General features: G+C 40.7%; 1 protein-coding gene across 1 annotated transcript in view; it reads left to right on the top strand.

Moving 5' to 3' along the window:
- The window catches only part of LOC146798535 (UTP--glucose-1-phosphate uridylyltransferase-like), an 81,675-nt gene extending 69,388 nt beyond the window's left edge, over window positions 1-12,287 (top strand). Inside the window, exons 10-11 of the mRNA XM_085625823.1 lie at window positions 9,806-9,910; window positions 10,552-12,287. Of these exons, the coding sequence (XP_085481949.1) occupies window positions 9,806-9,910; window positions 10,552-10,659 (213 nt within the window). The 3' untranslated portion in view covers window positions 10,660-12,287. The remainder of the gene's footprint in view (window positions 1-9,805; window positions 9,911-10,551) is intronic.
- The last annotated feature ends 3,118 nt before the right edge of the window (window positions 12,288-15,405 follow it).

Below are 15,405 nucleotides of genomic sequence, written 5' to 3'. Positions count from 1 at the left end.
TCATAGCGTCTCTCCCTATGTGTCCCTGGCCATGATACATACGTGCCATTGTAGACATCATGCTATCAGGCATTACTGGTCTTCCATCTCGATAGACCCACACACGGTCCTTCTCTCTTGGTGCACACCCTGCTTTTATCCATTGTTTCATTTCCTCATCTCCTGACTCTTCCTGAAATTGTCTCACTTCCTCCCAAGTTCCTACTGCGTTAGTAAACGTTACTGAGCAAGAAGACATTTCTCTCTCCTTAGCCCCATTGACTGAATTCTGGTACGGTGCACAATACTGTGCCATATCATTAGCATACCTGTTCCCAGTAGTGATGTAATCGCTTCCCTGACTATGGGCAGCACATTTTACCACAGCCAATTGTTTAGGCAGCTGTATCGCCTCAATCAATTTCCCAACCACTTCAGCATTCTTTATAGGGGTTCCACTTGAGGTCAGGAAACCTCTTTGCAGCTAAAGCTGGCCAAAATCATGGACGACCCCGAAGCCATACTGGCTGTTAGTTATCACAGTCACTCTCACACTTTTCCCAATTTTACATGCTTTGGTCAAAGCAACAAGTTCAGCTACTTGGGCTGACCTCACTCCTTTCAAATAAGATGCTTCCATCACTGCTGCAACCGTGCATACTGTATATGCTGCACTTAGCACTCCTTCATCTGTTCTCAAACATGACCCATCAACAAACAACACAAAATCACTCTCAGGCAGTGGTACATACTTTATATCTGGTCGTGGTTTTGTGCAATACTCAAGCACATCCAAACAGTCATGATCTGCTTCATCTCTCACTTCCACATTCTCAGCATCAGGTAACAACGTTGCAGGATTCACGTTCACACATCTCGCAAGGCTCACATTCGTTGCACCTAATATGACCTTCTCATACTTAGCCGACTATGTGTCATATACTGAGTACGACTCCTTGTTAAAAGAATTGCCGCATCATGAGGAACAAACACTTTCAATGGATACCCCATCACAATACCTTCACTCTGCTCCAAACTTCGACATGTTGCAGCCACTGCTTTTAGACACCCAGGTAAAGCTGCAGCCACTGGGTCAAGCATTGAGGAAAAATATGCGATTGGTCTCCTCAATCTTCCATGCTTCTGGATCAACACAGAGAGTGCACATCCATTTCTCTCACTGCAATACAACTCGAACTCTTTCTCATAGTCAGGCATGCCCAATGCTGGTGCTTCACACAATCCCTCTTTTAATTTTTTGAATGCTGCCAATTCTTCTTTGTTTAATTCAAGGGGATTTTTTACATCACTCCTTGTTAATCGCACTAAGGGCTTTGCTATCAGGGAAAAGTTACTAATCCACTGACGGCAATACCCCCACCATTCCCAGAAACATTCTCACTTCTCTTTGGGTCATGGGGGCTCTCATTCCTTTTATAATTCTGATTCTGTCTATTGTTATTTTTCTCAGTCCTTTCTCAATTTTATGTCCCAAATATTTCACTTCTTTCTTACAATACTGTAATTTTGCAGGTGACACTTTCAATCCTCCATCTGCCAAAAAATTCAATAATGCTATTGTGTCTACCTCGCAAGCTTCACGCGTTTTCGACGCCACCAAAAGGTCGCCGATATACTGCACTAGTACTGAACTCTCAGGCATTTGCAGACTTTCCAACGATTTCTTCAACAATTGATTGAATATTGAGGGGCTCTCTTTATACCCCTGTGGGATTCGGCACCATGCCAAAATCCGCTCTCCAAAACGAAATGCAAAAATTGGCTGACTGTCTTGGTGCAATGGAATAGAGAAGAATGCATGACATAGATCAATTACTGTATACCATTCTGCATCATGGGGAATCTGGTACAGAATTACTGATGGGTTTGGCACGATAGGACAGCATGATACCACAATTTTTTTACCTTTCTCAAATCTTGCACTATCCTGAATTTCCCATTAGGCTTTTTCAGTCGGTGAATTACATGGACTACTCATAATCTCTCTCAAAATTCCCTGCTTGATCATTTTCTCAATTATTGGAGTAACCCCTTCAATTATCTCCGGTGTCAATCTGTACTGAGGGACATTTGGATAACTTATTCCTTCTTTCACAGTTATTCTGACTAGATCTACGTTTCTCATTAACCCTACATCTTCTCCAGTAAAATCCCACACTTCTGCCTTCACTGACTGTCTTAATTCATTTGGTAATTCATCAGGGTTGAATATTGCATAAGTCTCAGTTACCTCATTTTCTCTGTTAGCTATAGTCATTTTATATAGCACATCCTCATCTGGTGTTTCAAATGCTATTCCATCTGGAGTACAGAATATAGTGCAATTCATCTTGCACAACAGGTCCCTACCTAATAAATTCACTGGACTGGTGTCACACACCACAAAGCGGTGCATTTCTGTAAATTTCCCTATACTGACTTTCTCTGGTTCTGTCAAAAATGTTTTTAACTGTCTGTTGGACACACCAACCACTTGGATTGTTTCATCCGAAAGAGGAAGATGATTAACATCAGCTGATCTAACAGTTGATCGAGTAGCACCAGTATCCACTAAGAAAGTAATATTTTCATCATTAACCTTCCCATCTACAAATGGTCCTGTCTGGTCTACTTCTAGAGTTGCGCCAAGTACGCACTCTTCTTCCTCTTTTCGGCACCGTCAATAGCTTTCCTCTGAGTCACTCTCATCGCGTTGCAGCCAATACTGTGAAACAGCGCAAGCGCGCGGCAGTTTATTTAGCTGTTCTTCATTGTAGAATCCCGATCCATTACTATATTTCTGAGTGTTTCTGCTTTGCGGGAAAGGTGGTTTTGGCACCTGAATCTGTGAAGTAACCACCTGCTGCTGTTGCTGCAGTTGACCACTCACCTCATTCGGCACCTGCGGATTCAATGATGCATTTTCATTATTAGTATTTGGAGGGTATTTACACTCGGATTTCCAATGCCCTAACCTACCACAATTATGGCATGGGAACTTCTTTTTAGCTTCTTCTATATTACCTTTCCCTTTTCCTGAGCCAAATCTCGGTTTAGTTCCTGGGTTATTTGCTTGTTCGACCAATTGTGCTTCCTGCCTTTCTGCTACCTTTACTTGTGCCCACATTGCCTTTTCTTTTAATTTTCGCTGTTTAGCCTCAATTTCATCACTGAAATATTTAGCATGTCTCAGTACTTCATCTATTTTCTTATTCTGCCAATCAACTGTATGCTGCTTTATCATGTCACCAATTTCTGGGCGTAAACCATATACAAATCTGTATACGAAATGACTCAAATCCTTATCACTTAAGTTCTCATCTCCACTGAACTGTTTAAAGGCTTGAATTAGTCTCTCATAGTATGCATGTACTGATTCCTTTGCTTCCTGATGCATTCGATCAATCTTTACCCAATCTGTCTCTTTAGGGGGCACTTTGTTTTTCAAAAATACCATAACCTGTTCATACTTTTTCATTACTTCAGGGTCTGGGGCTCCTGTCTTAGGATCCCTAGGGTACTCCTGAGTTGGCCAGTTGATCATCAACTTGCACTCAGACCACAAATCTGCTGGTACTATTATGTCGATTATTATGTCGATTAGACTATTTAAGTCTATCCACAATACTTTTGATAATTTTACAAATCTGTCTACCTGTCTGTACCACTCGACGGGCTTTTCGCGTAGTCGAGAGAAATCATTCGTAAATGACAAAATGTCCTGTCTTGTCCATGGGACATGTACATATCCTCCTCCTGGGATCTCTCTCATGGGGTATTCAGTCACTACCTTTTCTTTTTCTCTAACAGCGAATGCCGAAACTGTCCTGTCCGAGGCATCATTACGTTTTCTATACCATTTACTTCTCCATTTATCCACATCTCCCCATTTTCTCAATACAATGATTATGTCCTTAATCTGACCTATCTGTCCTGTGGTGTTCAGATTTTCAATGGCTTTTTCAGTAAAATCAACTCGATAGGGTTTCTGTAAGGCTTTTACCTTATCAATATCTATACCCATTTCATTCGCAACTTCTCCTAATCTCTCATGCAGATTCCTTGCTCTCCATGTCACACTTTTACACGGGAATAACAGCTCCTCATCCTGATAAAACTTTAATTTTTCTACCGGAATAGTCCCTACAATCAATTCTTCCAATACCATCCGTAATTTTGCCACATCTATTGAATGGGAATCTTTATCTGGTCTCTGCAACCCCTTGAACCATTCACTCAGTTCTTCCACAGATGGTCCTACTGGGTTCTCTACACTACTCTGTTCTGGATTTCTCTGGGGTTCTAACAAAGTTTCTACTGCCATTCTTTCAGCATAATTCTGATTTATAAAGGGATTATTTGAAACGTGTGGTTCAAACATATTTACTGTCGGTCCCCATGGATTCTCAATTTGACTCCGTTCTGGACTCTCGACCACACTATTGTTCCGGTATGGTACCGTTAAACAATGTTCGCTATCCTTTTGCTTCTCAAAAACGGGCATTACTGGACCTATAGTCACTGGGACTGTTACAGCTTCCAGATTCTTAGTTAATTCTCTTATTTTCTCTGTTAATTCTAGAGTGGTTTTGGCCAATTCTGCTGAATTTTCGTTATCTATTTTATTCTCAAATCTCTTTTCTGCCTCTCTGATGGAGTTTCTTTTTTCTAAATCTGGTGACATAGTCTCTGTCATGATAATTCGTAATGTTTCTCTCATTGGGGCATTTGGTGTCAACATTTCTGGTTCTGGTCGGTACGGTGGTGGATTTTTATAAAACACATCATCCAACACATCATCATCCGAATCATTTGCTCCGTAACCTCTTGATTCCACATTATTCCTCTTTTCCACGCATTTTCTACCTTCATTCTCTCCTACTGCTCTTACAGGAAACAAACCCTCAGTCATGCTTGCATTCCTCCATCTTTTCATCCGATCATCATGCGTTTCATGTCCATATGACCTGCCAAACATGTATCTGTAATCTCTACCATTTCTCTGTTTTTCTCGCTCATGTGCTTCGTCTTCCCACTCTGTCAATGCCTCAAATTGCGTCGGTCTAGGTCTTGGTTCTAAGTACATCATTTTCTTGCGCAAATTGCTTAAAACAGCCAAACTAAAAGAACCATGTTCTGGAAATGCCAAGACTCCATCGTCCTTGGTATATTTTACCCAATTATCTACCCAAATACAAGTATGATATCCATACTTCGCAATCATTAGAGCTGCGGGGGTTTTCGGTGGAGGAATTAACTGTCCTTCTCTTGTTTTGACCTGTTTATCTTTCTTGAACCACCTTTTAACTTTACCAAACCAGGATTTCTTTTCTCTATCTGGTGGCTGGTAATACATTTTCTTTTTTAAAAAAAAATTTTTTTTATCGCTAGTCTCTTACGACTGTACAGCTATTTCATCCACTCACAGCACGACTTCACGCTAACGCACCAATCAAGAGCGTCTACGTCACTGTCTCAGTCCTCTAATCCCAGCGCGACTCACACTAACGCACCAATGAAGAGCGTTTACGTCACCCTGTACTTCTCCAATCCCAGCGCGACTTCACACTAACGCACCAATCCAGAGCGTTCTACACTTCTGACCCACTGTCCAATCCCAGCACGGTCGTTCTGACGTCAGCAGCCGCTGCGGCAGTTCTGCTCCTGTCTACCCCTCCTTTACAAGACCGCTCCGTGAACTCTTACTGCAACTTTTACGATTCTGTTAGTAACAACACTAAAACATCTCCATTGTCTGATCCGCTAACCAAAGAATAGCAATAGACCTTTCTCACGAGAATTCCATCTTTCCCGAGAGCAGCGCTTACCTCGGCCCTACTACGGAATCATTACTTCCGTTGATAAAGTAGCACATCCCTCTACTTCACCCTTCTAGCAAGCATTAGCTAATTGTTTCTCTGGTATTTTAGAAATAAACCTAGAGTTTTGCAATCAACCCGAATGCCTTTACATTCACACTCATTCCAGCAAGAAAATGTAGTACATACGCACAGAATCCTGTCTTTCCCGAGAACAGCGAACAGTCTGACCTACTACAGAATTATGACACACGTTAACAAAGCAGCGCTTCCCTCTACTTTGTCCTTCTAACAAGCTCCGAGAACACCTGCTACCTTTTCAGTGATAAGCGTTATCGGTATGCCAATTGGTTTCCTGGTACTTAAAGACCAAAATTTCACAGGTAACCTTCGCTATCATACACACTTCTCTCACACCGAGAATATTTCTAATGGCAACACACGACGATGCTGCCGAATCGAACCCAGACAATGCGCCGTGCAACTTCACTTGTCACACGTTTCCCCCTGTGTACCTACAGGGCAACAACAATTCCGTCTTTCCCGTCTTTCCCGAGAGCAGCGCTTACCTCTGCTCTGCTACGGAACTGTTACAAACTTCCGACTTCCTTCATCCCAGAAGCCATGCTAACAACATATAACTCGACGCAACTCAACATATAGTGTTAGTACATAAATCAATACCAATCAATAATCAATGAGCTATTTACAAGCAATGATCACTAAACCAAACAGTAGTAAACCATATCTCTGCTACCAAGAAAAACTGATGCAGCGCGGAATGCAAAATCCCGCTTTTCGTCACAGGTCATAGATCACACACAATACTACATACGCTGGTGGGGCCCATAACACCAACATACACCCATCGAATAACCTGTTTCAAAGAGGTGATCGTTCCACTAGCTGTAATGGGAGAGAGTACTCACACTCACATAACCCTATTCATAAAGATCTAAACTTCACCTTTAGTACTCCTCCCATGTATAGGCCATGGATCTACTAGCTGCAGGTTGAAGTGATAACGAAATCTATAAAATCAATTACATAAATACATTTTCTCAAATAATAACGACCCAACACAGTTCTTTGTAATGAATATTACATTTTATCTAAATAATTGAATTCAATTCTCTGGGTTTTAATCAAGCAAATTAGATCATCATAGTTACCTATTCTGGCTAAAAGTCGCCCTCTAAGTCAAAATCCCGGTCATCGGTTCATACTGTCAGAGTCTTTGGAAACAGCTGTCCCGCAGTGTCACCGTCCTCTCCGTCAGTAAATCGCAAATCTTCTGAAGGGTCTCGAACAATTGAAAGGCAAAAGCTCAAAGCAGCTAAGGCCCCTCTCTAATCTACCATTTTTATAGTAAATTTACATTCCGAAATGTAACATTTGATATTTTGAACAAGTCTGATTGGTCCGTTGGGAAAAGTTCGACTTCTTTCCTATACATATAATGTGTCTTTAGATATAGTTCCAATCCACGCAATAGTATCTTTTCATTGTTTCTTTCAGAGCAGCTTGGCCGTAAGCCCGGGAAATAGCCTTGGTTGTCACAGTTGAGTCGGGGTCATGTAAAGGCTGCGGCAGCTGATGGTGACGCATGCGCACTTCACCCAGAGATGTTCATAATGGAGTTGTTCTCGTCTAACAGGGACGTCGGCCATTTTGTGGCCACCAAATGGTCAACTTAAGCAAAGAAACACAAAATATAATTAATACATATAAATGACTAATAATCTGTTATCCCCTTACTAATACCCATATGTGTATGTATTTATCTAGCAGAAGCAACACTTAATGCAGGTTATAATCACATTAATAAAGCACAAATCACAGATACATCACAAAAGCAACATATTATCATGCAATTTCTGATTGTCTATTATTAGTATGCATACAAGATTAGTTTACGTAATTAATTAAGCCATGCCACTGCAATTCCCACGTATATTTCTTATATTAGTAATGTTGATTAATTCACACAGCAAACCATTAGTATAATTACAATTAATTAATTAATCTTATTAATCTAAACATGCAAAATGGAGAGGGTATACAATTTTAAAACAAAAGTCCACTCCAGCAGTGTCAGCTACCTGCAACTACCTCTTGCCATGGATTGCCATCCTGGCATGAGCCCAGAAACACCCTGCTACCTCCACAGCCATAGGAACTTGCTACCTTATGCTGGAATCCTGAAAAAAGGAACTGCTCACGCTTGCAAAGATATCCCTAATGCAACTAGGGAATTTGAGTGACTGTGCCCAAAGAAATACTTCTGTAATTAGTACAAGAATTTCTTTCAAAACCTGACCGTAAGTATGAATTCCACAAGAAAATGCAGGTGCTCCCTGTGGTCCGAAAAAGAAGTAACCTTAGGCCCAGACCACTATAGGGACACAGATTCAATGTCCAGAACGCCTCTGCCAGACTCTTCCTGAACATACAACGCCACAACCACATCACCGGTCACCTGAGAGACCTTCACTCGCTACCTGTCAACAAAAGAATCACCTTCAAGCTTCTCTCGCACTCCTACAAAGCCCTTCTCAACGCTGGATTTGCACACCTCAACCACCGCCTTTCCTTCTACACTCGCACCAGACACCTCTGCTCTGACCAACTGGCCCTGGCCACCATCCCATGGATCTGAAAGACCACGGCTGGAGGAAGATCCTTCTCCTACCTTGCTGCAAGGATCTGTAATTCCCTGCCTCTGCACCTCAGGCAGTCACCATTACTGCAGCAATTCAGGAAGGACATCAAGACCTAGGTCTTTGACTGAACCGCAGACTCACCACCTCACTCAGTGCCTTGAGACCCTCACCGGTGGGAAGTGCCGCTTTATAAGATTACTGATTGATTGATTGATAGAAGAGGGTTGCAGTTGAAACACTGGGACAATTATTGAATGGAAACAAATGGCATTTGTTCCACAGCATATAACAGGAATTATGAAGTACAGAAGGGTCAGTTTCTAACATTTCAAGCTTTAATAAGGAAATCCAGGAAATAGTGGGACGTAATTGATGGCCAGCCACAAACACATACTGCTTTATCATTATTAAGGCTAGGGCTATGGAAAAAGTGTGGTCTAGGGACATTTGGGGTGGGGGGGATTAAACTCCTGAATGAAGAATGAGTGATGAAGGTGGGGTATCCTAAGAAGGCACCAAAATCGAACATGGTCCTATTAAATTTGGAAAGGAAAAATAACACAAGGCCACACTGAGACACCCTGGTAGCATAGCAAATAAATAATAGTTGACTGATCCCCCTGAAAAAGTATACGGTCTCTAAGAAAAATGCATTTATTGGTTGCATTGTCTAACTGGGGGACAGGTTTGAGAAAAATAAGGAATGAATCTAATGCAATGGCGGGAGGGGCGGATAAGTGGCTTGCGATAATAGGTATCTGAATATTTGATGTGCTGGTGAATGCTGATATGATGTATATTTAATTTGACTATGTAGGTGATATTGGTCGATACTCCACTTCATGAATGAATGTATGGCAACAATGAATATATGCTGTCTTAATGTTAAATATCCTATTGTTAAAAAGTAATCTACGTAAAAGCATTAAAAACAGTCTAGAACTATGAGTGGGCAGGGCCGTTCCATGAGACATCATCAATTTAATCACAAACACCTCCTACTGCAGACTCTAACTCATCTACAGCCTCTTATTTTTCCCAGTGATCCTTCTCTTTATTACTGCATGCCTGCCTTAACTGCATTCAGGTAGTAAATTAAGGATGGCCCTGGTTTTTATCTTTCTGGTGCCCAAATAGACCACTTAAGTGATCGACCGAAAGCTAATGTGCAATACCATTTTTGCATTTTGTTTTATTTTGGTGCATGAAACTGTTTCACAAACTACAATCTGGTGCCAATGCATGCCACAAATAGTAGTGTTGGCAGAGGTCCTCCTTAAAAGTTTCATCACTGTAAACTTCCAATTAGTTATTCATCCAGCGTTTCTGGCCATCTCATTCCAGGTGCGCGACTTTCTCCATCGCTTCCAGAACATCCCGGACCTGCTAGAGTTGGACCACCTGACTGTGTCGGGCGATGTCACCTTTGGGAAAGACGTTACACTGAAGGTGAGTCCTGAGAGTCCTGGCTTGGCAATGTGGGTAGGAGTTGGAGTAAAATCAGTATCTAATTACAAACAGTTTTCTTTGAATCCTTTGAGCTCTCCCAATTCTAAAGATTATATTTTCTGAGACCATGTGTCTATTCCTGACCCCATTCGGGCCTAGAGGTGGCTGATGTCCCTGTCCAAAGAGGGTTTGTTACTCTCCGCCAAGCCTGCCGATTAATTCTACTACCTGAGTTGTAAGGTGTATATCAGGTGGCCCATCTTTTCCTAGAAGCGACAGGCTGCGTATCCTTTGCCAAGCCACTGAGCTGGTCCTATGTTAATATTGAGAGCATCTGTAATCATAACCAGGCCTAAAAGGACCTTCTGCTAAATGACCTCACAGTAGATCTCAGAACTCAAGCTAACATCGTCAAACAAAAGAACTTGAACAAATGCCCGTTGTTGGTAATTGTTAGCCATATTGGTCTGGGTAATGATAACTTTTCATTTATCTACACTGAGTGACCCCTCTAAAACTAGAGGCTTTGCAGCCCAGTCCATTTGCAATACCTATTAAGCCTAAAGGTAAAACTCAATGAAGTGTGTTTCTTAAATGTTCCTGTTGTAACCATTCGTTTTGTTCCCCTCATCCTTTTCTAGGGCACCGTAATCATCATTGCCAACCATGGTGACCGTATTGACATCCCTACTGGTACAATCCTGGAGAACAAAATTGTATCAGGAAACCTGCGAATTCATGACCACTGATCCAGATAGGTTCAGAGACGCACAGGAGCCTTGATCAGGGAGATGTAGCAATAATCCCCTACTTCCAAGCTGGAGCCAACTGTGGTGACTCATTGTACGTGGTACTTCACTGCTTCTTCTTCACCTGTGGCACAAGAGAGGATTTACCGTAACCCACTTTGGCTTAAGTGTTCTACAGGGCCCCAAGTTTTCTGAGTGACTTCACGCACCCATTACTGCCTCATTCTTCCATTTCTAAATTAAAGCAGGAATTGGAAATTCAAAGTACACCTACAGATCACTTGAATTTACCTCAAATGGGATTGTGCACATCTGTGCTGAGTGGCAGTGAGCCATTGCACCTCAAATGTCCTTTCGATTTTTGTTTCGCCCTGGCGGCAGTGCTGTGCAGCCAAACTTTTTATTCAGTGCCTTCAATACATTAAATTAATGGAGTTTGGGTATGTTCATCCAACAGAAATAGGATATTTCACCCAGCAGGAATTATCGACATTCAACAGCTGCTTGTCTTCATAGAGCAGCGATTAGAGATAGTCAACCTGCAGAAGTTGGGAATATAAGCGCAACAAAGACTGGAGGTCTTTTAATATACAGAGTCCGAGTATAGACAACAAACAGAAAGTGGAGCCATTTACATAATAAGACAACAGAGATTGGAAATATTCAGGCTGGAGAGATTGGGGGTATTCAACAAACCGAGGCTGAGGATATTCTCTCTGTAGGGATTTTGAGTATTCAGTGAAGAAGTGTTAAAGATATGCACCCGCTGGAAGTGTTGGCTATTCATCAAAAGAGACTGGAATATCGAAACAGTAGACTACAGAAATATCTATCCAGTTGAAATATAAGATGTGCTGCCTGCAGAAATTGGCATTATGCAACCAGTGGAAATGGGACATTCAAACAACTGCATTGAGGGGATAGTCACCTGATATTTTTTGAGAACATTAAATGAGTGATGGAAGAACTATTTATCTAGTAGTAATTGGAAGAATAGATGCTCATAATATATTAGGGGTTTGTTCCACAGCCCTCCACCAAAATATGTTGTCTATTTAAAGAATATCATTTTCATATATATGTTTTTCAGGATTTTTTGCAAGCTGGTGGTTTAGAGCATACCATTCATGCCACAAGCATAATTAAATGGATCGAAAAAGAGACTTGAGTTTTTCAGCAGTAAGAATCATCTTTGGGGTTTTTGAGCCTGTTTTCTGTTGTCTCTACATAAACGTTTAAAAGAATTCTAAATCTAAATCATCCTTGTAAATGTTCATAAAAAGAAAACAATGAAGGATGTTGTGTCTGGTCTGCCACATGATAAAAGTCTTATAGAAGAAGATAAGAAAATGATTGACAGGCAGGACTAGTCTCAGAGTTGCCATTCTCAGATTCCTTAAGAATAAGTACGCAAAACACCGGCACTTGCATTACAGATGGTGTGGGAGAGTTGTGACAGAAAAAATATGAGGGTCACCTGGTCAGTGGTTGCCATTCTCATTCAGTCCCTTCTCCCATTCCCGTTCATTTAACCATTTCTTTATTTAGGGATACCGACGCATAGGATTTATTTATGGTACATTTGTAAAAAAAAATATATTAAATAAAGTTGTGTAAGTACTCTTTGACCCTGACTAGATTCTATGTTTCCATGTTATTATTAACATTATGTTGCAGTGTCTTGTGTGAAATGTTTCTAAATGAACTGCAGTTGTGTGAGTGCCCTTATTCTGTCATGTCAGAGGTGTTGGTCCCTAAAGGCTTGGCCAAAGTGGTCTCTTAAATTAAATACCCATACTTACAGATTGGCCCTTGGAAATCCAGATGGTGCTTAACAGGTTGGTTGGGTATTTGTCACCGTGTTGCGAATGGAGCTGGAACAAAACACAGGTTATGCATCTATCATCAACTGCCAGATCCTTTGTATTCAGTCAATGATGAGAGATTGTAGACATTTTCAAAACCTTTATTTATCTTTAGGATTTAGTAGGTTTGTTCATCTTTATTCAGATTAGTACAGTTTACAGAAATATCGAGTAAGAGGTTGATTAGTGACAGCATAAATCAATACAGAGTGTTCCATAAAGGGAATTGTCACTAACTAGCTAAAGAACCTAATCTATCCAAAAATAGGACCCGTGAAGAGTCCCTTCTAGAAAAGAGCAAGATTTTTTTCAGAGCATAGATTAAAGACTAGAACTTTCCATAAAGAGTCGTTCTGGAAACTCAGATGAGTTCCCCACACCTGCGGTAGCAACCGTCAATATCAGTGAAAGAGGGATGATCGTTTGAGTAGCATTGATCAAAGAAATTCAGAATAAGGAAAAGGAATAAAGTCACTTATAGCAACAAAGAAAGGGCAAGGATGTAAAAGGGTGACTGTCCTGTAGAAGATTAAAAAAAAGTTTCTTTTTTCTAAACTCTCTAACTAGAACCACTTATTATAATATATAAACACACAATAATGCAACGAAAATTAGTAGGTGTTTGAGTCTCACAACCAATGGAAACCTCTCATCCCAAATCCCACTGTAAACATTCATGCCAGTATATAGTAAAACAGTGTTACAAGTGCTAGAAAAATGGAGGAAAGTTCTCATGAGAACATTCTTACCTAAGCTAAAAGCTGCGTTCAATGTACTATTGTGAATACAAAGGCTAGTCAGATGAACTGAAACAAATCTATCAATAATGTTCTAGTTAAGCATACATATAAAAACTATCTAAATTATTGTTCATTCTATCAGTTCATTTGATATGAATCCACAGCAAGGTTCATTGTTAATATAAGATGATCTAATATGGTACGACGAGGCTAGGAACATAATCTTGAAGTCAGCACATTCTTTAGCAAGTTGCTGGTGCTAGGCAAAGTGTCCTAAATAAACGTCTATTTAGCTATGAGCAAGAGTCGAAAGATTCAAGAATGAAAGCCTAGTACAAAAAACTTTCTTCATGTTATTTTTCATATACGTTTAAAGAAAGCACATTTTCCCTATGTGTGATTTACGTATGTATTCTATAAGCAAAATTAAAATGCGTTCTAATGGATTCCTACAAGTTGTAAAGCAAGTACATTTTTCCTACGTGTTATTTTTCTAAGTGAAAACATTTCTGCACGGTTTAAACGCATTATAAAGTGTAATTCTAATATGGTCTGTGAGTCGAAATTTGTTTTTAGAATTCATTCCTTACAGAGGTCTGGTCTGAGATGGTCTTGTACCTACTGCGATCCCTGTGGTGCGAGCTGCATTATTTTGTATAGTTAGAGGTCTTGATTAAGGTAATTATTACACACTGCAATCACTGCAGTGACAGTGGCTTTACTTCGTATGTCAGTGAGATGGTCTGAGATCACCATGTGTGGACTGCAGTCTTGGGTGCTAGAAGTGGCATTGACATGACACTGCATTATCAGAGGCGGCCTGATACGGTTCTGTGTGAACTACAGTCACTGTGGTGTGCTTGGCATTAAATTGTATTTTCAGAGGACTGTTCTAAGATGGTTCTGGATGGGCTCACACCGGAGGGACAGCAATTAATTCATACCCAAATCAGAACACCTCCCTGAATAGAACTACATGTTACCACTGCCACCACCAGCATGAAGAGTGCAGTTCCTCTCATGTGGCTTGTGTTTTCGTTTCTGGGTTTGGCATTACACTGTATTGTCAGAGAGCTGGATTAATGGTTCTATAAAGACTGCACTCTTGGTGCTGTTAGTGGCATCATTCCTGTCAGAGTTCATTTTGAGTGGTTGTGTTTACGGCTTGCATGCCCTGTGCTGTGAGTGCAGGCTATATTTTCCCAGCTGGTCTGAAATAGTACATTGCGGAGGGACTCCAAGTCCTGATTTGAGCAGCATTGTTCAGCCCTCTCAAAAGTGGCTTGAGATGGAGTCTCAGCAGAACCTTTCTGTGTTTAAAGAGGAAAGAGGTGTCTAGGACAGCAGTTTTTATGCTTTTTTCTTCTGTGTACTCCCATGAATCACTAGTGGAAACGAGACACCCACCTAATTCATTTCTATGACTTGAACCTGACATTAATATACAAAAACTCAGAAATAGGTGTACATCAAACAAATACACAAGTTACGAAATATTTGATTTATTCACAAACCAAAACATGAAAAATCGAAATTTTAATCTGAAGGTTGAAGTGTTTAAAACATAATAAGCCTTTTGTTAGCACGCCATTTTGTATTTTTCAGTATAACGCATGCTCTCTTTTTGTGGGCACGCACCAGTGCTCTATTTGAGGTTACCAGTCATCCTTACTAGATTTATTTTGCTGTATTTGCGCTGCTCCCACAAATCAAGAACACCAACTGAATTTTAAGCATTCAATTTCGAATTCCTTCATATGTGCAAAACATTTTAGTGTTTTCAATTTTCAGTTTTGCTTTTTTGGGTACCTATACTTTATTAATCTGTTATTATTAAACATGTTTAACTGCTGCAGAGCCCCAGAGTGGGCGTTGGGGTCGTGGGACCACAGGTCAAGAATCACTGGTATAGGGGAACCCTTCCGTGTAAGTGCAGCAGAAAGACGGCAGGGGGGCAGCCAGATGCTAATTTAAGAAAATTAAGAGCCAGATGTATCATTGACCACGTCACATCTCAGTGCTGGTTTCACAGCATCTGCAGTAAGACCAGGCCTATATTTTTGGGGTGTGTTGGATTTGTCAGTTTGACACGGTGCTCAAAGTCAGGTTGCAATGATTTGTTGAAATATTACCTCATGAAT

The sequence above is a fragment of the Triturus cristatus genome, chromosome 9 (genome assembly GCF_964204655.1).
Source record: "Triturus cristatus chromosome 9, aTriCri1.1, whole genome shotgun sequence".
NCBI classification, from domain to species: Eukaryota; Metazoa; Chordata; class Amphibia; order Caudata; family Salamandridae; genus Triturus; species Triturus cristatus.
Note: the sequence above shows the minus strand (reverse complement) of the source record. Positions and strands in the feature narration are given on the sequence as shown.